Below are 25,165 nucleotides of genomic sequence, written 5' to 3'. Positions count from 1 at the left end.
ATGTTAAAAAAAAAATTTTTTTAAATGAAAGAATAAAAATCAATTTTTTAATATTTTTTGCGAATCCGTTGTCAAATTTGAAAATGTATATATGTCACTTTAAAAATGGCAAATTAACAAAAATTTAAATAAAAACTTACAATTTACGATCTGACATTGTGTAATAACTGTTAAAAAAAATGTGTTTAAAAGAAAAAAATGTTGAAAATTAAATTAATATTTTTTTAAACATTTTTTGCAAATCTGTCGTTGAATTTTAATATTAATATGACACTTTAAACTTGGCAGACGAACAAAAAATAGAGAAAAACTCACAATTTATGATGTGATATTGTGTAATAAATGTTAAAATAAATGTGCTTAAAAGAAAAAAATGTTGAAAATAAATTAATATTTTTTTAAACATTTTTTGCCAATCCACCGTTGAATTTTAATATTAATATGCCACTTTAAACTTGGCAGACGAACAAAAAATAGAGAAAAACTTACAATTTATGATGTGATATTGTGTAATAAATGTTAAAAAAATGTGCTTAAAAGAAAAAAATGTTGAAAATAAAATTAATATTTTTTAAAAAAAATTTTGCCAATCCGTCGTTGAATTTTAATATTAATATGCCACTTTAAAAATGGCAAACGAACAAAAATTAAAAGAAAAACTTACAATTTATTTTCTGACATTGTGGAATAACTGTTTAAAAAAGTGCCTAAAAAGAAAAAATGTTGAAAATAAAATTAATATTTTTTTAAACATTTTTTGCCAATCCGTCGTTGAATTTTAATATTAATATGCCACTTTAAACTTGGCAAGTCAACAAAAATTAAAAGAAAAACTTACAATTTACTTTCTAACATTGTGGAATAACTGTTAAAAAAAAGTGCCTAATAAGAAAAAATCTTGAAAATAAAATTAATATTTTTTTTAACATTTTTTGCCAATCCGTCATTGAATTTTAATATTAATATGCCACTTTAAAAATGGCAGACGAACAAAAATTTAAAACAAAACTTACAATTTACTTCCTGACATTGTGGAATAACTGTTTAAAAAAATATGCCTTAAAAAAAAGTTAAAAATAAAATCTATTTTTTTAACATGTTATGCGAATCCGTCATTGGCAGACGAACAAAATTTTTTTTTCTTTCTCTCTTCTTCTCTTGTCTGCATATATATTTCTGGTTTGTGTCATGTTTGTCACAAACTGTCAAATATTAATTCAATTTATTCTTGCAGCAAAAGAAAAGAGAGAAAACATTTTTCTTCTGTGCTTCTTCTGGCAATTTCAAAAAAAGTTGAATTCTGATTAATACAAATTAATTCAGCTTTTAATTGATTTATCTTTATTTTACCTCTGTAAACCAAGAAAATCACAACACTGAATACGATCCTCCTGGAGGCAAACAAGAGAAAATTAATAAAATAATAAAATAATAAAATATAATATATAAAAAAAAAAGGTATTTCGTGAAATTTTGAAATACGCATAATGTTTTTTTTTTTGCCAAGAAGTAGATCCTGGAATTAATGCTACTAAGACAAGAGTCTGTTGAAGAGAGAAATAAGTTACTGTTTCTTTAAAATGAGTCATTTAGGAATTTTAATCTGAATTTAAAGAAAAATGTTGAAAGTAAAAAAACAGCAAAACTCTTCATGGTGTATCCGTCAAAAACAGGGGTTTAAATTTAAATTTAAAAAGTTGAATAATTTTAAAATACATTTTCATTTGAACACTGGCAGCTTTTGACCTCCATACTGTTACCAGAGAAGTCAATATCAGCCTTCAGAAACAGGAAGAGGTCACATCCTAGTCTCAGACTCTCTGACAGAAAGCTTTACAGTGTGCTTCTCCACACAAGAACACAGCTAACATTTGGGAGGGGTTAAGGGCGGGTGGAGGTGGATGGAGGTGGGGGGGGGGCGTCACTGTAAGCTTTAATAATAATAAAAAAAAACAACAACAACAAACATAAACTAAAGCTTCCCAGCGTCCATCACTCAGGCTCAGGGAGACGCTATAACTGCATTAAAGGAACCGAATCACACACAGAGCAGCAGCGAGAGCAACCAGCTATAGATTTCCCTTCCTTCATCGTAACTTCATCCCAGAAAGAAACAAGACTCACGAGCTGCACGGTTACGAAAAAAAAACGCAAAAAAATGTACGAATTTTAGTCGCTGAGAGAAAGAATGAAGGGCGATTTTTAAAAAAGAAGAAAAGGGGGGCATACTAATAATAATACATTCTCTTTTCTGGATTCCTGCATATCCAGTGTCTGCTTCCTTGGAGTTAAATGAGATTTTGATGACATGAGTTATAATATTGGTGATGATAATAATAATAATAGTAATGCCCAGGAGGTTTGGGTGCTGCTGAATCGCCACAAATCTCTTAAAAACTACCACATTTTCTCTAGCTAATATATAGAATATCAAAATACCATTTTATGCATTTGTCTTTGAGTTATATACTTGTATTCTTTAATAATATTCTGGATCTGTTGTGCCTTTAAAATACATAGTTCAGTAATGTATAGGAAAAATACTGTACAAAAACAACAACTTATAGTCGGTTTATATAAACATATCTCTTGTAACCAATATATCATCTCTTGTGTGAATCGTTTTGGTCTGCAGTAAACAAATTGATTGGGTTAACCACAGTATTGGACAACACCATCCAACTCTTGTTTTTTGTTTTTTTTTGTCAACATCTTTTACATTCATACAGCCATCTTTAAAAAAAAAACAACAAAAATAAAAGAGAGAGAGGGAGAACATAGAGAGAGCTACGATGAGAGACGACAGACATCTGTATCAATTTTCTAAAATAAAACACTCGTATTAATCATGCTGAAGTTGAAACAGAAGCCAGAAAGAATTATCAACAACTTTTTGCAAAAAAAAAAAAAATTAAAGAAGAAAAAGATTCTGAAGCTTTTTGCATTGTGTGAAAGAAAATCATGCTTAAGTCTGCAAACAAGGAGAAGGGCTAAACAACAATGTCAAGAGTAGTATTAATACTAACAATTATATCAACAGAATACATATATATATATATATGTATATATATATATATATAAAACAACAATCTTCCATCTGAGAAATAAAAGGTAGATAAATATGAGGAAATTTTGAGTGAGGATCAGCGGATCAGATTGTGACACACGCATTAGTGCAGAGGTTAACTAAGGGTTAGCTTAGTCAATGAAAGGTGAGATAAAATGAGAGAGGAGGAGGCGGAGGCGGAGATCAGGAAGAGAGGGGTGGCGGTGTGACGAACATGTAAGGTCGTCGTGTACGTTAAGTTCTGGACAGGGTTGATTATTGCTCAGTGTCCGGGTGATGAAGGAAAACCGAAAACCTGCAAATCTGAACCACGAGTGCACAGAGGGAGGGGGGGGGAGGAAAAAAAACCAGGGGGTTCAAAACGAGTGAAGAAGCTAGAGAGAGCGGTTCGGACCAGAAATAAAGCAGGTTGGTTGTGTGGCAGATTAAATTCACCTTCAGTTTGATGTTAGGAGGTGAATAATGTAGGTCCAAGTCTTTTTCCAGACGTCCTGAGTGTACGTCAGAAATGCTCCAACCAAACTCCATTCAAAAAAACACGTATTTTAAAAGTTGTTTGCTTGAAGTGCAGCTGACAAATCTGACAAAGCAGGTATTTGTACTCTGTAGATTCAGCACCACCGTGTTGTTATTTCGGCTTCAATTAAACTAGTTTATTGCAAATAAAATCTGAAATATTGGAGTTTAAAGGGCTGTAGTAGGTCAGGTTCAACTGGCTTTTAACAGTGAAGCTGCCACTCATAGGGAGATGGACAGATGTTTGGAGCAGAGGTGAAAATGAGTAAGATTTGCTTACTTTTGAGGTAAATAATTTAGGTCCAAGTGTTGTGAAAACATTGTTAAGGTATTCCAGAAATGCTACAACCAAACTCCATTAAAAAAAACACGTATTTTAAAAGTTGTTGCTTTAAGTGCAGCTGACAAATCTGACAAACCAGGAATTAGTACTCTGTAGAATCAGCAACACTGTGTTGTTAATTCGGCTTTAATTTGACCACTGTACTGCAAATAAAAATTGAAATATTGGAGTTTAAAGGGTTGTAGTAGCTCAGGTTCAAACTGGCTTTTAACAGTGAAACTGCCACTCATAGGGAGATGTACAGATGTTCAGAGTGGAGGTGAAAAGGAGTAAGATGTGCTTACTTTTGAGGTAAATAATATAGGTCCAAGTCTCGTGAAAACATTGTTAAGGTAATCCAGAAATGCTCCAACCAAACTCCATTCAAAAAAACACGTATTTTAAAAGTTGTTGCTTTAAGTGCAGCTGACAAATCTGACAAAGCAGGAATTTGTACTCTGTAGATTCAGCAACACTGTGTTGTTAATTCGGCTTTAATTTGACCACTTTACTGCAAATTAAAATTGAAATATTGGGAGTTTAAAGGGCTGTAGTAGGTCAGGTATAAACTGGCTTTTAACAGTGAAACTGCCACTCATAGGGAGATGGACAGATGTTTGGAGCAGAGGTGAAAATGACTTAGATTTGCTTTCTTTTGAGTAAATAATTTAGGTCCAAGTGTTGTGAAAACATTGTTAAGGTATTCCAGAAATGCTCCAACCAAACTCCATTCAAAAAAACACGTATTTTAAAAGTTGTTGCTTTAAGTGCAGCTGAGAAATCTGACAAAGCAGGAATTTGTACTCTGTAGATTCAGCAACACTGTGTTGTTAATTCGGCTTTAATTTGACCACTTTACTGCAAATTAAAATTGAAATATTGGGAGTTTAAAGGGCTGTAGTAGGTCAGGTATAAACTGGCTTTTAACAGTGAAACTGCCACTCATAGGGAGATGGACAGATGTTTGGAGCGGAGGTGAAAATGAGTAAGATTTACTTTTGGTCCGAACACTTCCTTCAAAGCACGAGGAAGATTAAACAACCAAACAAAACCAGAACATCAAAGAAAAAGGTTCAAAAAAGACGATGGCGCAAGAAAAAGGGCCTTTTAACGAGGTCTCAAAAGAACAACGAAGTTTAAGGAGGTTATAATCAGGCTCTCGGACACGTCACACAATAAAACACAGAAGAAGAAGAAGAAGATGAGGAAGAAAGGAAAAGGGGGGACAACAGTTTTCAGTCCTGATCTCATGTATAAAATTGGTATGAAAGTGAACAACAAACAGCATGGCATCGTTTCTCAAAAGTGGAAGGTAGCGGCAGGGGGGCAGGGGGGAGACTCAGCTGGTGGGTTGGCTCATAACTCCTCACAGTACATAAAAGTGGGAAGTATGCATGTGTAAATACATATATTTATCTATGTATATATATATATATATTTATATTTAGTCTAACAATGTGTACAGAAATCAAAGAAGGAACAGATGAATTGAAGCTTATGATAGAAGTCAAAATGACAGTTATAATACCAGAATCATACAGATGTGTGGAGGTCGCAGGGGGGGGAGGCTTGTAGGAGGAGTGGGGGGGTGGAGGAGGAGGAGGAGGACGGGGGCAGTGCCACAAAAAGAGACACATTGTCCTTAAAACTCAGGGGTTGGCGGGTCAGGGGGTAAAGTGGGTGTGGGTGGGTGTACAGGGAGGGAGGGGGATCAGGGGGGGGAGGGCTCACAGGGGCCCATGTCGGGCCTCGTATTTCGCCATAATGTTCTTGCAGCGGCCCAGCTCCTTCCTGATGTCCGCTACCTCCATGCGGAGAGCGGAGTTCTCCTTCTCCAGGAAGCTGGCGCGGATGGCGATCTGGTTTTCCTTCAGCCGCCGGGCGTCCCGTGACCTCTTGGCTGCCACGTTGTTCTTTCTGCGTCGGGCCCAGTACCTGTCGTCCTGAGGAGGAGGAGGAGGAGGAGAAGGGACAGATTAACACAAACTTTGTCTTTATCCTCTTATTGATTTTCAAAGAAGGTCTCACTGGGCAGGCTTACAGGGAGCTGATGGCGGGGTCAAAGGTCAGACCATGAAGCTCTGTTAGTGCATGTCTAACTTTAAAAGCCTTGATAACAATCTGTCAATCTTTTTGATTGAAAAATGTTTTCTTTCTAGTGTATCTCTTCATCTTTTTTTTTTTTTTCCATCAATCTGTTCCTCCTTTTTTCTTCCATCCGACCCCAAACATTTGGACTAAAACAGCAGATCTAATCTGGTACCACCCCCCCTGAAGCCTGACGGAGAGAAAGAAAGAGAGAAAGAAAGAGAGCAGGGCTTTACCTTCATGTCTTCTGGGATGAACACCTTGCGAGCTTTCTTGATCATGGGCTGCGGCTTCAGCTCCTCTGCAGAGAACTTGCGTTTCCTGGGGTCGAACATCTCCTGGCCGGGGACGCTGGACAGAGCCAGGTCTGCGGGGTCCGGGTCGTAGGTCACTGGTACCTGGATGGACTCTGGATCGATGGGGCTGGGGCTGTCTCGGACTGATGTCACATGAAAAAAAGAAGAGACGTAAAACCTCGTTAGAGCACAAAGAGGAAGTGAAGAGTGGATTATTCAGCAGATAGAGGAGAATCAGCAGGACGTGGAAGTAAAATCCTTCTGATTCAGACTCTTATGAAAGAAAAGACTCCATTAAAGTTAAAAGAGGGATTTCTATTATTGATTATGCAACGTTGGTACGGATGTGAAACGAGGTGAGTACTCAAAACATCCAACCTGCAGGGGGTGCTAGAGTCCAAGTCTCACAGAGGTCTGTATCATGAGGGGGGCGGGGGGATTTGAGGACACAGGAGAGACTTTTTGAGACACCATACACTTCTTTTGAAAGCAGAGACAGCGGTTAAACAACTCTCTTCAAGGACACCAAACCCCATTCACAAAACCTTACATTTAAACCTCACCATCACAGAAGTCCCTTTGTGATATTGTGCGACTAAGTGGGGATTTTTTAAGGTCAGGCATCAACCAGCGCCCTTCTAACGCCACAGTGACACAGAAAGCCGAGGCGGCGACCTCATGCATGTCGTGTTCGCTGCAAGCTAAAATGATCGTTTTTGTCAATGGGGTCTTGTGGTTGTAACATCCAGAGGGTGATAACAGCTGCTGTGATTTAAAGGTGGTTTCTGCTTCTTTACAGCATCTTCATCTTTCACACAGAGGTCTCTCTCTCTCTGCAGAATAACAATCTAAAGTCTGGCTGTGACAAAAACAAATCTCATTTATAACACATCTTTTAAATCTCTTCTTAAAAGTCATTTTGAAAGACTTTTATGTGACATCATCCTTCTAACAGCTTTTACTTTTATTTTATTATTATTTTTAGCTTTTATCCAACTAATTGTTTTAAAATGTATTTGATTGTTTATTGTTTAAAATTTTAAATATTATTATTTTTTTAATATTCTTAATTTAACCCTTTTCACTTTATCAAAATATCCCGATGCGATGTCATCCTCTCATTCTGAAAACCTATTTCATGTCAACCTGTCATTTTAATGCTTTTATTTATTTATCAATTTGTATTTATTAATTTTTATTTGTTTCTATTTATTTTATCCTTATCTACTGATTAATTTTTTTTATTTGTCCTTGAAAAAACGATTTTATTGTCCTTTTAATGCTTTTTTTTTTTTAAAATGTATTTATTTAAATGTATTTGTCCTTGAAAACCCACCTTTTTTAATGTCATTTTAATGGTTATATTTACTTATTTATTTGTATTTATTTATTTTATTATTTATCCTTCAAAAACTTATTTTATGGTCATGTTAATGCTTTTATTAACTTTTGCATTTTTATTTATTTATTTAATTTATTTATTTATCCATGATAAAACCTATTGTATGGTCCTTTTAATGCTTTTAGTAACTTATCAAATGTATTATTTTTTTAATTTGTCCTTGAAAAAAAACTATTTTATTGTTCTTTTAATGCTTTTATTTTTCTTTCTTTATTTTTCTTTATTTATGTTCATTTGTTTATCCTTGAGAAAACTATTTTATTATCCTTTTAATACTTTTATTTATGTATCAATTTTTATTTATTTATTTTATTTATTTATTGTAATTTATTTATCCTTGCAAAACCTGTTTTATGGTCCTTTTAATAATTGTATTTTTTCATCCATTTTTATTTATTTTCATTTATTTGTCCTTGAAAAACTTTTTATTGTCCTTTTAATGCTTTTATTTACTTATCCATTTTTATTTGTTTATTTGTATTTATTTATTTCATTTTATTTACTGCTCTGTTTTTTTCACACCACCTCATTCTGCTTAATTTACATATATTCTTTTTAACCTCTTGTGTTGTATTCTGTTTTGCATTGCTGAAATTCCTTCTCCCTGTCTGTCAAAAGGTTTACTTTGCTATTTGAACCACGCTTTGTTTGTCAAAGCACTTTGTAAACATTTGTTTTTTAAGGTGCAGTATAAATAAAGTTATTATTATCATCAGTATCATTATTCTAGAGGAATTACAAACGTTAAGACCCCAAAATATGCACCAACAGGATGCCAAGTGGGAAATTGCAAAAATCAGCCTTGATGCAGAAAGCACCATGGCAACTACTTCTCCAAAAAAAAAAAAAAAAAAAACACACACCAGATGGAGTTCTTCCTCTTTTGTCCAGCAGGTGGTGCTGTGACACAAGCTGTGAAATCACAGGTTTCCTAGCCTGCCTTATCTGAAGCTGTGCAGCTCTCAGCAGCACCTGTCAGCTGATCTCAAACCTCCACATTGTGTCTTTACTCCTGCAGAAACACACTCATTGATTTGCAGCCGAGGGGAGGGGGGAAGCGGTGCGGGGTGACTCGGTTCATTAATCGGCTTGAATGCAACGATTCCTTCGTGACTCATTACATTAATTTGTTTCATCGCACTAACCACACCTGCATTCTCTCGCCGCGCTCAAACAGCTCAACGAGCGACAGCTTGGAATATTACAGAGAGCTGTTTTTCATTAGGCGCTGATGTGCTGGCAGCCATCGGTACATCATGACCTACATTTGTGTACTGACGTGACAGCCGACAGTCGATGAAGCCGACCTTCAGTCAGTCAGTCAGTCAGTCAAGAGTGTGAGCGCGCTCAGACCGTGCTCTGCAGGTTTGAGACTCTCGGCTCTCTGAAACAAACAGGAAGCGCGTGTGCATCAGCAGAAAGCGTCCCACCCAGAGGAAGCAACAGACTTCTTCTTCATGACAACAGAGTTCAACACTCAGCTGAGGACAAGTATGCAGAACTTTTAGAAACTGCTCATTAGCACTTCATGAAGCTGGAAAATCTGCCTCAGATGGATGCTGGAGATAAATAACCAAACACATGCTGGTTGCAGTTTGCTTCTTCTTCTTCTTTTTTTTTTTAAAGGGTGTGGTGAAGTTTGAAAAACACATGTTTCAGTTGTGCAATAACAAACATGTGCTCAGCTTTTCAACAACTAATAACTAGAGGTGTGAAAAAATATCAATACAGCAATATATCGTGGTACTTTGACCTCCGGTACAATATCAATATTTCAACTCTTAATATTGATTTTTTTTGTCAAAATGAAAATTCATATTTTCGGCGATTTGGAACTTAAAATGCGACTTCAGTATTTCAAAGTTGTTTTCAATCAAATAGTTTTGACTTAATTTGTCCTTTTAATTTTGAGTAATGATAATAGTACCACTGCACTACTATCATATTATTTTAGCCTGCACATATTAGTCATGCCTTTTTGTTGTTCTTTGTATTTATAGCTGATGTTATTGTTATTATTATTATATTTTTATTTGTATTTGTATGTCTTATTCTTATGCCTCTGTGCAAAGAGAGCACAGTTTACCAAAGTCAAATTCCTTATGTGTTCAAGCATGCCCGGCCAATAAAGCAGATTCTGATTCTGATTCAGATTTGCTAAAACAGATAACTCACTTTTTTTAAATTCAATTTTTTTTTTCAAAAAAGAAACTTTTTTTTAATCACTAGCTTTAGGTATTATCAGTCAATTGAAGTTGGGTTGCTTTGACTAAGTCAAAATGACATTACTAATCAGACACCTTAAAAAAGTAACTTCATCAAAAAGACTTGATTTTTTGAAAATGTATAAAAACGGAGATGTCTGTTTTTTTGCAAATGAAATCTTCATTTACACCATCTCTATTTTTTTCTTAGTTAACTGTGTAGAATATCGCAATATGCCACAGTGTCGTGATATCGTGATGTAAGTTTCGTGACGCGTATCGTATCGTGAGGTTCTTGGCAATACTGACCAATGGGAGATGAGCTGACAGACACCTGATTAACTTGTTTTTGTGTGATTTTTATAATTTTATCTGCCAAACACCGGAATTTCCCTTAGGGATAAAGAAAGTACATTCTATTCTATTCTATTCAAGCGTGCTGGACACGGCTCTGGTGGTGAAGCTTTCAGCAGTGTGACTGCCCCCTGGTGGCTGGCTGCAGTATAGGTCAAAAAATCTGTCTCCCTCATTCATTTGAATGGGGGAGCAGTCATACTTTAAAAAATAAATACACATCGTACAAATGTTCCTCACATCCGTATGCTGTGGTGATATGTAGTTAGTATTTGACTGTTTTGTGTTCAAGGCCTCTTTTTCCTGGAAAGTTTCTTCTTCGTTAGTTATTAGAGTTTAAAAAACGGGGTTTTACTTCCTGGTTTCCTTTGAGTCACAGTCGCTGTAGAGTGAAACTTCAAAGGACACACAGCGTCTTGTGACCAAGGGAGAGGTTCCGGTGGCTGGTGGGGAGGCTTTCAGCGGTGTGACTGCCCCCTGGTGGCTGGCTGCAGTATAGGTCAAGAAATCTGTCTCCCTCATTCATTTGAATGGGGGAGCAGTCATACTTTAAAAAATAAATACACATCATACGAATGTTTCTCACATCTGTATGCTGTGCTTATATGTAGTTAGTATTTGACTGTTTTGTGTTCAAGGCCTCTTTTTCCTGGAAAGTTTCTTCTTCGTTGGTTATTAGAGTTTAAAAAACGGGGTTTTACTTCCTGGTTTCTTTTGATTCACAGCCGCTGTAGAGGGAAACTTCAAAGGACACACAGCGACTTGTGATGTCATGCTGTAGGGCGGAGCTTATTACAGTGGCTTCACAGGCTCTGGCTGCACAATGGCGGCGCCCAGGAGGGGGATTTTTTGGCTTCAGAACCGTACAACGAGAAGAGGCGGAGCAACACTGTCCATTTTTATTTACAGTCTATGATTCTATTCTATTCTACTCATCCCTATGCCAAACTATCATTCCCTGCAGTGAAAGAATGGACTGTGAAACTCTCCAACATTGACTTCCTCATCAAATCATCAGCTACAAGTTTCCTAAAGCTCAAATATAGTGCATCCTCTAAAGCCGGTCTGATACTGGATTCAGTTGAAAGTGTTAAAACATAGATTTATACATCATATATTCTGCAGCTGGTGAGCCTGCAAAGTCAGTGCACGGACTTTCTGTGGTATCCAGGAAGCTCCTCGTGCAAAACAATACGTTGTTTCTTTCAGCTTCACTGACAGTGATTTTCTTCTATTGACATGAAGGGGAAAACAACACAGATTGCACATGTTGGGACCACTTTGTCAAATCTTGAGCCACAAAGATTGCGCAAGAACTTGAAGAGATAAGACAAAATGATTTCCCACAATGCACTGCAACATGTGCTGCAAACGACACTGTGTAAAGTAGGGCACTGGAGTGACTGGGGTACTCGACGACAGGATCTCTAAATCATCCTGCGGAGGTTTCATTTTCCGTCAGATAAGGAACTCGCTGAGGTTTTTGATCTCTCGGGTTTTCAAAACAACGTGAGAAAAACTGACATCGAGCAAATTGAAGAAAACAGACATGAAGAAACCAAAAACCACAACATGAGGGGACCGGCTGAGTGACAGGAACAGGTCTGTGACAGTGAAGCAGGATCACTTTTAGACTCGTGTTATGGTTCATATCAATTCTAATAAGTAAATTCACTAGTAACTAGGGCTGGGCGATAATTCAATAACGATAATTATCGTGATATCATTTTTCTCAATGTAAACATGGGAAATGTTTCATGAACATTTGATATAAATAAACCTGTAATTACACCCCACAACCACTGGAAAGGGAGGGGGCGCTAATGTGCCTTAAACTCTAGTTGCCACCCAACATTACACAGAAGAAGACGACGACATTGAACAGCCAATCATGTTGCAGGGTGAGGGGTAGGCGGGGCTTAAAGACGTTTGGAGCGGTAAACAGAGCTGAAAGAGTCGTCAGTCTGACACTGTCAACTCAACGTTAACTAGTAACTTAATACACTGCATTGAATACACTTTCAGGATGTGGGTAAATAAATTAAAATTATGCAGAAAAATAAGAATCTACAGACTAAAACTTCTCAAAGAAATCTTACACAAAAGACCTACTTCCTGTTTGCACCGTCAGAAATGAAGGATTCAAGAAGCTTATTAGAAAACTGAAAACTGAAAAATCTGACTTTAAATTTAAATGAAATAATTTTGAAATAAATTTTGAAATATCGCCCAGCTCTACACTGACTGACTATATTTCTGTATCGGTATAAATTAATAATCTTTGGATGAATACTTGGTGTCAACGTTATAATAATAATAATAATAATAATAATAATAATTCTATTTTTTAGAGCACTTTTCAAAACCAAGTTACAAAGTGCTTTACATGGGCAAAAAACTAAAACAGGTAGTTCATAAAAACACAAGTCAAGATAAAGAAATAAAACATGTTTTAAAAGACATAAAATCCGCCCAAAAGAACTCTAAAGGAATACAATTCTTCTAAAATATATTTCTTAAGACGGTTAAAATAAAATTCAGTATGTTTTAAATCTATCTTATCTTACATCTTTAGTCTGTAGCTATGTAATAACCAGGATTATATACAGTTTTCTGGTTCTTATGCAAATTAGAATCCTTTCAAGAACCAAACAGGAAGTCACCCTGACTTTTACACACGTGTTGCTTTTTCTTTAACAGTTGTTGTCCTTTGTTTGTTTTTTTTTGACATACTCTGTTTTAATGTTGTTACTTTTCATAAGCCTTCTAGGAAAAGGAGGTTTTATTTTGAAGGGTAGGGACTTCCTGGTTGAAGAAGGCATTAAACATAAGTAAATCCAGATTGCTTGTAATCTTTATGACGTTGTTTATTTTTACTCTGATGCTTCTTGAAGGCTGTGACGCGGGACAAACTACATGACATGTAACCGGATACTCATCCTTCATATGACAAAAGGGAAGTCTTACAATTTAAAGGGATATTTTAAATTTTTTTGAAGTGGGGTCGTGAGCTCTTCTCCTTTACGTGCTTGTTGATCCAAACAGCTGATCGGCGTGTAGCCGTGCTCATGCAGTGGAAGAACACCGGTCTGTGAGGTGCGTCTGAAAATAGTGCCAAAACAAAACAAAAATACTGGTTCATGCATTTACAGTGTGATGAGTTCCTGGACCCTATTTTCTCAACTTTAGCGAAATTACACAAAATAGGAGGCCCCATCTGCAGAGAATTGTAGCCTAGCTTACCTGCCGGTCCTCTGGGAATTTTCTAATTAAAAGGGGAAGAGCTCACCAGCACTCAATGTGGCTACCAGGAGCACTAGTGTACTCTAACTCATACGACCCCACTTCAGAAAAACTGAAGTATCCCTTTAAGGTTTTGTTTTGTTTCCAGATGTTTTACATGTTTACACAACAAAATATATTTTTAACTTCAAAATTATTCAATCAGATAATCTTCGCCGTTCCTGCTGGTATAATTATAAAGTAGAGTTAGTTAGCAGGGCTCAAACGAACACTTATTCCAGCTTAATCTGGAGATTATGTTCACAATAATCTATCAAACTTTTATTCCTCATAATTAGAAAAATAAAGCCCTGTTTTGTTTTTTTTTTACCCCAAATGTTTCCGTTATCCAACAACCTTCAAGCTCATGACTGACAAAGACAAGCGTACAGTCTCACATTTGACAAGCTGCAACAAATAAAGACTGAAACCATTCATGGATTACGTAAACGCTGGGGTAATTCCTTCGTTTGATCTCTCCAAGCTAAAGAACAACCCTGTGTTGAGATCCCCGGTGCACAAGCAACCGTATGGGTTTCTTCTGTAACCGGCTCCTGAATCCCATGACTCCACGCACTGTTATTGTCCAGCTAATCCACTCCTGCAGAAGCTAAGCATGCATGTTTAACTCCAGCTCCCCTCCATTCACAACGAGAGCTCCGCAGACAGAAAGCTCCTTACTGACTAAAACTAGACGCTGTCGTAGGCAATCCTTCAGGCCCTGCAAATAGCCCGCCTCGCCTCTCCTCTCCTCTCCTTGCCCTAATCACCTTCATGGGTCGTTCTGTTCTTTGAATTAGCGCCCGTAAGAGCACGGCGGCGTGGGCATGAGCTAAAAGTAGATGTACGAGCTCGTTCATTGACCTGTAACATCCACAAATAAACAACTTTATTTGAGGAAATAATTATTTAACACTTGTGCTGAACTGGGAGTCTAAATTTAACAAAGCAGGGAAGTCAGACCTGAGGTGACCCACCATGAGATCCAGGAATAGACTCCATTGAACACCTGGGAAACCTGTTTTTTTTTTATTTGATGTGTGAGTGAGGATTTATTGGCTGATTCACACACCGGGCTGCAGGTGTCTGTCACGCCATGTGATCATATCAAAGTCTGTACGTAAGTGTCATCATGAGGTTGAGCAGCTGAACTTTGACCTGGGTGTGACACAGGACAGAAAACAACAAGCACTTCTTCCTCCTGAAGGCTGAGCGCTGAAGGACTCACAGAATTTTATCTGAGTAGCTTCAAAAATGAAATAAAACAACCTAAAATGTATTTATTCAGTTTGGCTTTTAAGTAGAGTTTAACAATTTTATTTCTTACTTTTCAATATAATATTACTTTTAATGTTGTTTCATTATTTTATTAATTTTAACTGTTTATTTGTAATAATTTATTTGTTTATTTATTTTCATTTGACCATTTTTATTGATATTTTTAGCCTTAATTTTATTTTCAACTCTTATATCCTTCTAAAATGTATTTATTTTAACTATGTATATTCTTAATTTTAATTTCATGCTTTAACTTGTTTAAATTACAGTCCCTCCAGGATTTCATGGGATTCTTTTGTGATTGTTGCGGCCACAAAAAAGCCTGAATTTGCGACAGCTTTTTGAAAAAATTGCGGTGAAAGTTGCCATTATTTTTTTTTGCTTTTTTCCCCCCAATAACATCTCAGGGGCAAGTAAATACGCTAAATTACAGTTGTTTTTAGAAAACATTCTTGATGTGACCACTGTGACTGTATTTTGATTCTCTTGATTCACAGAAAAATACCATGAAAGGACTGTATTGCACATTTACGACGGTCCCTGAATGCACCTCGCAGCGACAGAGGCACTGTACAGTCAGTCAGTTCACACTCTGAAATTAATCTGCATCTTTGATGACTAGGAGTTGATCAAAACTTATTGAATGTGTCTGATGTATCACCAAACTGGATTAAATCAAGCTGTAGATGCAGAGCTTTTTACGGTAACCACGGCAACAACGTCAAACATCAAATAGTAATAGTCACTAACGCACACCGGGGGTAAAAATCCTCAATGAAGATGAGACAGATGCATGGAGGTGAGGAGAGCTGGTTCATAAAGCACACCTGCTGCAGGTAGAGACCAAGCTAACACTGAGCCCCTCAATCTATAAATAAAAACGTTGTCATGGTCACTTGTCCTGCCTGCTGTCCTCTCTTTTCACCCGTTCTCTGTGCGTGTTTTGTTGTTGAAAAGTGCCGATGAAGTGAGAACTTACGTTTATGTTCCAAGGAAGTCAAATTGATGACAAAACCGGTGACGTGCAGGGGCTGAGATTGAGGTAATTGGTCAAATTTGCGGTGATTGTAAAAAATTGCAGGGCCGCGAAAAAATTTTAGTCTGTATTTGTGATTGTGACATGAGCTATCCAGACTACACTCATTCTTCATCCCAGGCTGTAAACGTGTTTATTTCTGCTGTAAAGATCAGCTATTTTGAATTGGTGTGTATGTGGTTTCCTGTACTTCTGGAGCCAGCCTCAAGTGGACACTCAAGGAACTGCAGGTTTTAACCAGCCGGAGGTTGCCTCTTGTGTATGACTTATAATAACCAATCACTTCTGCAGGATTAAGACTTTATCAGAGAGTTTGTTTTTGAGGGTTTATTAGACTTCTGTGTTTTCCAGATTTTAAGACCCAATTTGAACTGCTTCGGTTACATAACCTCTGAGAACGTGTTGTTCGAATGTACGATTATAAATCTACTGAATCAAAACCTCCATGAAACAACATCATGAGCAGGATCACCTTTGGGAGCCCTTGAGGACAAAATCTATTAAGAGTTCTGAGACTTGCAGTATTTTGCTGTTGTGCCCCTCTAATGACATTTTTTTTTTTGATTTTGCAGATACAAAACTGGTTTTATTAATTTTTTTTTTTTTTCATCCACAAGTTACTCAACTACCCTCAAATTGATTTATCAACCAAACCCTGCAGAATTAACTGCAGTCAGGAGGACTTTGTTCCTCCGGATCACGCAGGACATGCTGATCCTGTCCTCAGGCGTCCACATGACGAGACATCTGAGAGGACAGTTACTCGGTTTGCATGAAACGGGGCCAGAGGCTACTACGACAGTGTGAGGACCCAGTGTGTGTGTGTGTGAGAGCAGGTTTGTGAGGACTCCTGCCTCTGATGCAGACTGGGAATCATTCCTACGTTATGAAGCTCAGATTTAGCCGCTTGAATGTGCCGATAAGTTCCCCAGTGGAGTCTCTTTTCCTCAACTAACACACTGGAATGCACCACAACAACACGCCCTTTGACCCCTCCTACATCTGACTTCCTTTTTGGACCCTGCCAACAGCATACAGGGGTCCTTCTCCTGCATGAAGCCAGACCCTGAGCGTGTGCAGGCGGTGAAAACAGTGAAACTTTCTCTCATTGGTTCCTGCCATGTTGTGGTAACGCCGTTATCAGGGAGCCTGGGCTGCAGTGGTCGTACAGGGTATTGTGGACGCTTTGGGTTGTTGTTGTTGTGTTGCCGGTGGAGCGCCTGGTTAGACGAGACTCGCCAAGCTGGAACAACATTGCCCGCACGTGACAAAAGCACACCAGAGTCCATGTGATCTCGGCAGGGTACAGCCTGTGCCTTGGCTCCGAGTCCGGGGCTGCGTCGGAGCCAGGCTCGGCCGGGGAGGGAGAGAGGAAGACCGGACGGAGGAGAGGAGAGCGGTTGCGAGGGGGGGCGGGGGGAGAGTGAGTGAGGGAGGGAGGGGAGGAGGACGGGAGTAGGGGGGGAGCTACATGCCGTGACAAGCTCCTGTTTGCAGCTCCGGCTCTGCACACGGTGCCTGCATGTGTCTGTCACATGGCGCGGCACACTGCAGGAAACCCCAGCCGCGTTCACGTGAGAGGTAAATGTGAAGACACAGACAGAGACGGACCCAAACACAGAACACAACACACACATAAAACACAAACACTCTGATCATGTACACACACACACACACACACACACACACACACACACACGTGCACTGTGGCAGGAATATAGTGTACCGTACAGACGCATCTGTTTATCTCTGACCGCTCTGTTCTAACTCTCACGGCTTTGCCTGCGAGTCGGAAGCTTTAAAGGGACGGTTTCATGTTACGTTCAGGGACATGAATAACCAACATATGAAATTATGATTTTAGAAATTAAAATTTTAATACACTGGGTTGCTTTTTCTAAACATACAAAAGGTTTCTTAGTGCAGGAAAGGAGGCTAAAAAATCATTAACTCAGCTCAATCTGACCTGCACACGTTTCCTGTTATAGACTCATTTGTAGGCCACTGAGTGTATTTAAGGGTAGGGCTGGGCGATAATTCAAAAACGATATTCATAGTGATTCAATTTTTCTCAATATAAATATAGCAAATGTTCGTTATAAATAAACCACTAAGTCGTTACAACCCCATGTGTCTTAAACGCTAGTTGCCTCAGACGAAGAAGGCGACAGCCAATCATGTCGCAGGGTGAGAGGTAGGCGGGGCTTAAATAAGTTTACTGAAACAAGGAAGAAAACTTAAAACCTAGCAGCTCAAAGTAGAGTCATCAGTCTAACACTGTGTTAACTCGGCGTTAAATAGTAACTTAATACACTTAATTAAATACGCTTTCAGGAAGTGGGTAAATAAATCAGATTTTAAAACGAGGTCGATTTTCACTCAGGAGCAAAAAATCTGCCTTTAAATTTCAATGAAATAACGACTCGATTTTTATAGTGATAATTACCGATATCAACTGATGTGAAAAAAACATTGTGATAACATCTTTTTTTAATATTGCCCAGCTCTATATAAGACACTATTATATTCAATAATACTATTTGATTGCATTACAGTGTAAACACTTTATATTAATATGTATTTACAGATATGGCGGTGTCATCTTTGTAATTTGACATTTTAAGTAAAATGTTATTTTAACGTTATCCTGCCTTGCATTAGAGCTGGGCGATACTGAAGAAGATGTTATCACGATAACATTTTATATATCAGTCAAAATCGATACGTTCACAATAAATATCAAATTATTCTATTATTATATAGTAAATATCTTTACTAATAATGTTTAGTGGACTTTCTTCTCAAGCATGGTTTCACTCTGCTTTGAGCTGGTAAGTTTAACATTTTCTTCAGTGTCTCCGTCGCTTGTTTCCGCTGTGTTTGCATTCCGCTTCAAATGTTCACAAGCCCCGCCTACCTCTCACCCTGCGACATGATTGACCGTCTTCTTCTTCTTCTGTCTAATGTTGGGTTTCAAGTAGCGTTTAAGGCTCATCAGCGCCCCTCCCTTTCCAGTGGCTGTGAGGTGTAAGTACAGGTTTAAATATATAGAATTTTTATATTTATATATCTATTTTAAGAAAAATTATATCACAATAATTATCGTTATCGGATTATCGCCCAGCCCTACTCTAATATAAGCCCTAATATAACTTAAAAAAACAAACTTTCAGCAGACGATGTAAAATCATGTGGAGGTTGACAAACATTGCATCTACATCTAGCATACATATCGTTATGGAGTTATCAAATTATCGCCCAGCCCTACTCTCTACTCCCTACATTTCCTGTCTCTTTTCAGCTGTCCTATCAAATATCAACCAAAAAAATGCACCGAAAATAAAACTTTAAAAAACAAACATTCAGCAGATAATGTTAAGTCATGTGGAGGTTGACAAACATAGCATCTACATTTGGCATAGTTATCCAATTATTGCCCAGCCCTATTTTACTCCCTCTATTTCCTGTCTCTTTTCATCTGTCCTATAAAATAACGGCCAAAAAATGCGCTGAAAATATAATTTAAAAACAAAAACATTGAGCAGATAATGTTAAGTCATGTGGAGGTCGACAAACTTTGCATCTACATTTGGCATAGTTATCCAATTATCGCCCAGCCCTATTTTACTCCCTCTATTTCCTGTCTCTTTTCATCTGTCCAATAAAGTAACGACCAAAAAAATGCGCCGATAATACAATTTAAAAATGCAAACATTGAGCAGATAATGTTAAGTGATGTGGAGGTTGACAAATATTGCATCTACATTTGGCATAGTTATCGTTATGGAGTTATCAAATTATCGCCCAGCCCTATTTTACTCCCTATATTTCCTGTCTCTCTTCAGCTGTCCTATCAAATAACAACCAAAAAAATGCGCCGAAAATTTAATTAAAAATACAAACATTGAGCAGATGATGTTAAGTCATGTGGAGGTCGACAAACATTGCATCTACATTTGGCATAGTTATCCAATTATCGCCCAGCCCTATTTTACTCCCTATATTTCCTGTCTCACTTCAGCTGTCCTATCAAATAACGGCCAAAAAAATGCGCCGAAAATATAATTTAAAAATACAAACATTGAGCAGATAATGTTAAGTGATGTGGAGGTCGACAAACATAGCATCTACATTTGGCATAATTATCATTATGGAGTTATCAAATTATCGCCCAGCCCTACTCTCTACTCCCTACATTTCCTGTCTCTTTTCAGCTGTCCTATCAAATAACAACCAAAAAAATGCACCGAAAATAAAACTTTAAAAAACAAACATTCAGCAGATAATGTTAAGTCATGTGGAGGTCGACAAACATTGCATCTACATTTGGCATAGTTATCCAATTATCTAATTATCGCCCAGCCCTATTTTCCTCCCTACATTTCCTGTCTCTCTCAGCTGTCCTATCAAATAAAGGCAAAAAAATGCGCCGAAAATAAAACTTTAAAAAACAAACATTGAGCAAATAATGTTAAGTCATGTGGAGGTTGACAAACTTTGCATCTACATTTGGCATTGTTATCCAATTATCTAATTATCGCCCAGCCCTATTTTACTCCCTACATTTCCTGTCTCTCTTCAGCTGTCCTATCAAATAACAACCAAAAAAATGCACCGAAAATAAAACTTTAAAAAACAAACATTCAGCAGATAATGTTAAGTCATGTGGAGGTCGACAAACTTTGCATCTACATTTGGCTTAATTATCCAATTATCTAATTATCTCCCAGCCCTACTCTGTACTCTACTCCCTACATTTCCTGTCTCTCTTCATCTGTCCTATCAAATAAAGGCAAAATAATGCACCGAAAATAAAACTTTAAAAAACAAACATTGAGCAGATAATGTTAAGTCATTTGGAGGTCGCCAAAAATTGCAATTACATTTGGCTTAATTTTCGTTGTCAAATTATCGCCCAGCCCTACTCTCTACTCTCTACATTTCCTGTCTCTCTCGTAAAAAATGCACCGAAAATATCACTTTTAAAAACAAACACTCAGCAGATAATGTAAAGTCAATTTTATTGCTGCATTATTTATTACTTATGACCGTTAAATTAATATTTTATTAGACATAAAGTATAACAAATCATGGGTTTATAAGTGGTTTCCTTTTTTTCTGTCGATACGTATATTTTTTGATCTTCATTTTCTAGGGTAACTATTATTTTCTTAACATCTCTATCAACATCTTCCTCATCTTGAAAGTGCTCCCTGAATAAACCGCCTCGTATTGTTTGCTTTTCTGGCGTGGGCTGTCAGCCGGTGACTAATCACTAATGTCGCCCCGTCTCTATTATAAACAGAGACCTGATTTCGTGTGATGTTTTAACCGCACTGCCGTGGCTTTGTTTGCAATACCTCTTCAAGGATTCTTCCTTCCTGCCCTTCAAAATAAAGACACAACATCAGGAAGTGTGGTGGCGGTTCACCAGCTGTGGAGGTCGACGATCATTGCACCTAGATGTGGCACGTATGGGCGTCTGTTTTGTGACAAACAAATATCCTTTCCAAATAAAAATGAGAAGGTTTGCCTTGCAGTCAACATATTCTGTATCCTGTAATATCTGATGAACTGGTCTACTGACACGCTCTGTGAGGAACCTGCCAGTTCAGCCGCACCTCTGCAGCTCGACAGGTAAAACACACATCCACGTCTCCTCACACACACACACACACACTTGATCAGTTTGGCGGCAGTGTGGTCGTTGTTTTAGCCTGCTGAGAGTTGGCCCCGTTTGTGTTTACAGTGAAGGTCGGCCCTTTTTAAAATGTTTCAAATCGCTCTGGTGTCTGGTGAATTGAAAACCCAAATAAATAGCGTCTGGCAGCAGCTGAGAGGACTCGGTAACACAGTTTAACACTCCGGTGTGAATACCAACTGCCTACTTAATGTCAGTGTGTTATTAGAGGATGATTTCACAAGATGTAAAGCTCTGTTTAAGCAACAGAGGTGCAATATAAGTGTGAAATATGATGTTTAGAACAAGCTGTTAGATTCCCAGCTTCCTCGTTTTTCCACTTCAATCAGAAGGAACACTACTTAATAATATCTTAAGAGTCAACACCGCAGGACAAAGAGTAATTTAAGTTCAAGCAGGAAGCACTGATTTATGAATCACACTTCTCTTGAATCACTAATCATCCCAAACCCCTGCAGGGAACTCTGCGGACTGAAAAAGAAACCAACAAATTAGGCTCTAACAGTGGAAAAGTAAGACTTGTAATCCACAACACAAAGACATAAAAAAAAAGCACCCCACAGTAAACATGAGTCACGGCTCAGATCAGAGCTTTGTGAAGTAGACTGTGCTGCTTCTCTGTGGCCTGTTCACGCTGTACCCTGGGAGTCTAAAGTCCAGTCCAGGGTGCTGTAAACCAGATCTACGTACGTCAGACTGAATCCAACCTGTGCTGAAAACCTCTAACGAGGGGAAGCTGAAGCAGCAGGGGTTGAACGAGGAACACGAAGACACAGCCTGTGCTCTATTAAATCTGACAGTTGGACAATGAGGGTGTGTGTGTGTGTGTGGGGGTGTGTTTGTGTGTGTGTGACAGGTGAGTAAACAGGCCTCTTGAGCCTCCCATGTCCCCGATGAGGTGTGAACAACAGTGTGAACCCACGTGTGCAGGTGTGCACATCAGGCTGCGCCCGCATGTGATTCCTACCTGCTGCGGCGGGGCTGTGAAGGCAGGGCTGAGGCGGCATGCCCGTGTGAACCGAGGTGGTGGCGCGACTGCTCAGGTCCACCACGGTGGGCGTGGTGGGGGTGGGCGGGGCGGGCGGGGAGGCCTGCTGCGCCGACGGAGGTGCCTGCTGCGGGGTCGCTTCGCTCTGAGAGGCTGTGTTGGCTGGGATGCCGTTCTCCGACAGGAACTCCTCCAGGTCCATGTACTCCAGCTGGAAACTGTCTCCGTTGTAGGACAGGGTCTTGTCCCACAGGGTCGGCCCGAGGAAGGCGGACTGTGGGTGGTTGGCTGGGGACGCCTCATCGTCGAGCTTCTTCTCTTTCTCCTTGTCTTTCCCAAATCCTGAAAATGATTGCACACAGTCATTTCATTGTAGAGGAAAATCACGGGTCATTGCAGCGGTATAAATAGAAAGGCTTCCTGGGGTTTCGTCTTAAAGGGTCAGTTCAAACATTTATTCAAGAAAGAAGGACATATCTACAGATGGAGGCCTTTTCAGAAGTTTGTTTTGGTCCTTTTTGAGAAAGGGACTTTGAAATGACTTCAAGGCACTCCCTGTTTTCCAATTCTTTACGGACCTTTTATCCTTCCACAAAGACCTTAAGATCCTTAATCCCTTTATCACACCGATCCTTTCACTGCTTATTTATCAATCTACTTAAAACCTCTTTATATTTCACTTTTCTTCTTGTCACATTTTGGCTCTTATACTTAATCAATCAATGCTTCTACATTGTTGTGTTTGATTAATGTCTGAAATGCTCAAGATGCACCAAACCAATCACCTTGAGAGGAATAATAAAGCTGTTTGAATTGAATTGAGGCGGATTTTAAATAATGAAAATGACATTATTGTACATGCATGTTAATTAAGACCTTAAAAGAAGTTTTGACATGTTGTTTTTGTTTGATAACTTACAATAAAAGCATTATAATGACTATAAAAAAAAATTTAAATGTGTTTTTCTGGGTGAATTTTGAAAATAATAACAGCTAAATGTCTTAAAGTTGACACAGGTAAATGTAAATAACTGTTTTGAGCATTTAAAAACAAGATATGTGAAAAAAAATTGTCTTTTTTTTTAATTAAATTGAATTTAACTGTGAATTAAAAACACAAACTAGTTCAATTTTATGTTCTAACAGTGTAATGACTTATCACTACATCCAATACAAACAGAGGGAGCACTGCAAACATGGAAAAACTAAAAATTTGAAAGAATTTTTTTTTTTTTAATTAAATTGAATTTAACTGTGATTTTAAAAACGCAAACTAGTTCCATTTTATGTGCTGACAGTGTATCAATACATCCAATACAAACAGATGGATCACTGCAAACATAGAAAAACAAAACAATTTGAAAGATTTTTTTTTTTTTTTTAATTAAATTGAATTTAACTCTGATTTAAAAACACAAACTAGTTCCATGTTATATTCTAACAGTGTAATGACTTATCAATACATCCAATACAAACAGAGGGAGAATTGCAAACATACACAACAACCTGCAAAGCATGAAAACCGCCCTCTATCGACAAGCTGCTAATATAATCTCAGTGAAGCTGTGAGGGTTTAAAGGTTATAAAAGGCATACAACAACATGCAAACATAATTAACATTTCTGCAGCTTGCTGGTGAAGTTAATAAGTAGCCTATAAGATAAATCAGCCTGTTAGTTTGAGCTCAATGTGTCAGTTCACAAATATTTAACAGAGACAGTCATCTTTGTATTTTAATGATCTTTGAAGAACGTTCAATTAACATGATTACTGAGAAAAGATCGTAAAATGTGAAGATGCGTCACTACAGGTGGATTATTATTTATTTTTTTTACCTGTCATCTGTCAAAGCTATGGATGTATATTAGGTGCCAGTGCAGGGACAGATCAGAGACAGGAGCAAAAGCAGAGACAGTGTTTAAATGAAGTTGGAGTATTTACCTTCTTCATGGTGGAAAGGCAGCTTCAGAGGGTTCTCCAGCAGGGATTTCAGCACGCCATGGGTCGGCGGCAGGAAAGTTGGATTTAAAGGAAGAGGTCTGGCCATTTTCTCCATAAGTCTCGAAAGGGCAAACTGGAGAAACAAAACACTCGCACACACACGAGACTTTAAAAAAAAAATAAAAAAAATCCCCCCCTCTAGAAGAAGGACTCTGAGCGGCCCGTGGAGATCCTCGCAGACTGGGTGTCTCACAAAAACAAATGAAACGACGCCGGGGCTCGATGGGAGAAGACGACGGGGGGAGTCCGCGCGCAGCAGCAGCAGGACGGTGAGCGGCTGGCTGGCTGTCTGTCGTCGGGGCTGTCTGTGCGAAGAGCTGCCGGAGGAAGAGGAGGGAGGAGGCGGAGGAAGGAGGGCGGGGGGAGAGAGAGGAGAGCTCTGACGGAGCCTCTCTACACTTCAACATCCATGTGCGGAGACGGACGTCGGTGACGTCAGAGCCCAGAGAGGGCGGGGACACTTCTCGAGGGGCGTTCAAGGAGCGTTGGAAAACACAACTTCGTAGCTCTGAGCGGCAGTTTGGAATATGCTGCCTTCAGGGACTGCTGGATTTTTAGGCGAACTGTCACATTATTTGGTAAATAAATAAATAAATAAATAAATAAATAAATAAATAAATAAATAAAAGA

The 25,165-nt window shown here is 38.3% G+C and overlaps 1 protein-coding gene across 1 annotated transcript; it reads right to left on the bottom strand.

The window, feature by feature from the left end:
• Positions 1-2,456: 2,456 nt before the first annotated feature.
• On the bottom strand, positions 2,457-24,944 carry hlfa (HLF transcription factor, PAR bZIP family member a). The gene is made up of 4 exons (XM_034712313.1): positions 24,476-24,944; positions 22,514-22,876; positions 6,230-6,432; positions 2,457-5,848 (listed from the first exon to the last, which is right to left on the bottom strand). Exons 1-4 carry the CDS (start codon positions 24,588-24,590, stop codon positions 5,633-5,635), a joined length of 897 nt encoding a protein of 298 aa, XP_034568204.1. The 5' UTR covers positions 24,591-24,944; the 3' UTR covers positions 2,457-5,632.
• Between the last annotated feature and the right edge of the window lie 221 nt (positions 24,945-25,165).

Source organism: Notolabrus celidotus, chromosome 20 (assembly GCF_009762535.1).
Source record: "Notolabrus celidotus isolate fNotCel1 chromosome 20, fNotCel1.pri, whole genome shotgun sequence".
NCBI lineage: Eukaryota > Metazoa > Chordata > Actinopteri > Labriformes > Labridae > Notolabrus > Notolabrus celidotus.
Note: the sequence above shows the minus strand (reverse complement) of the source record. Positions and strands in the feature narration are given on the sequence as shown.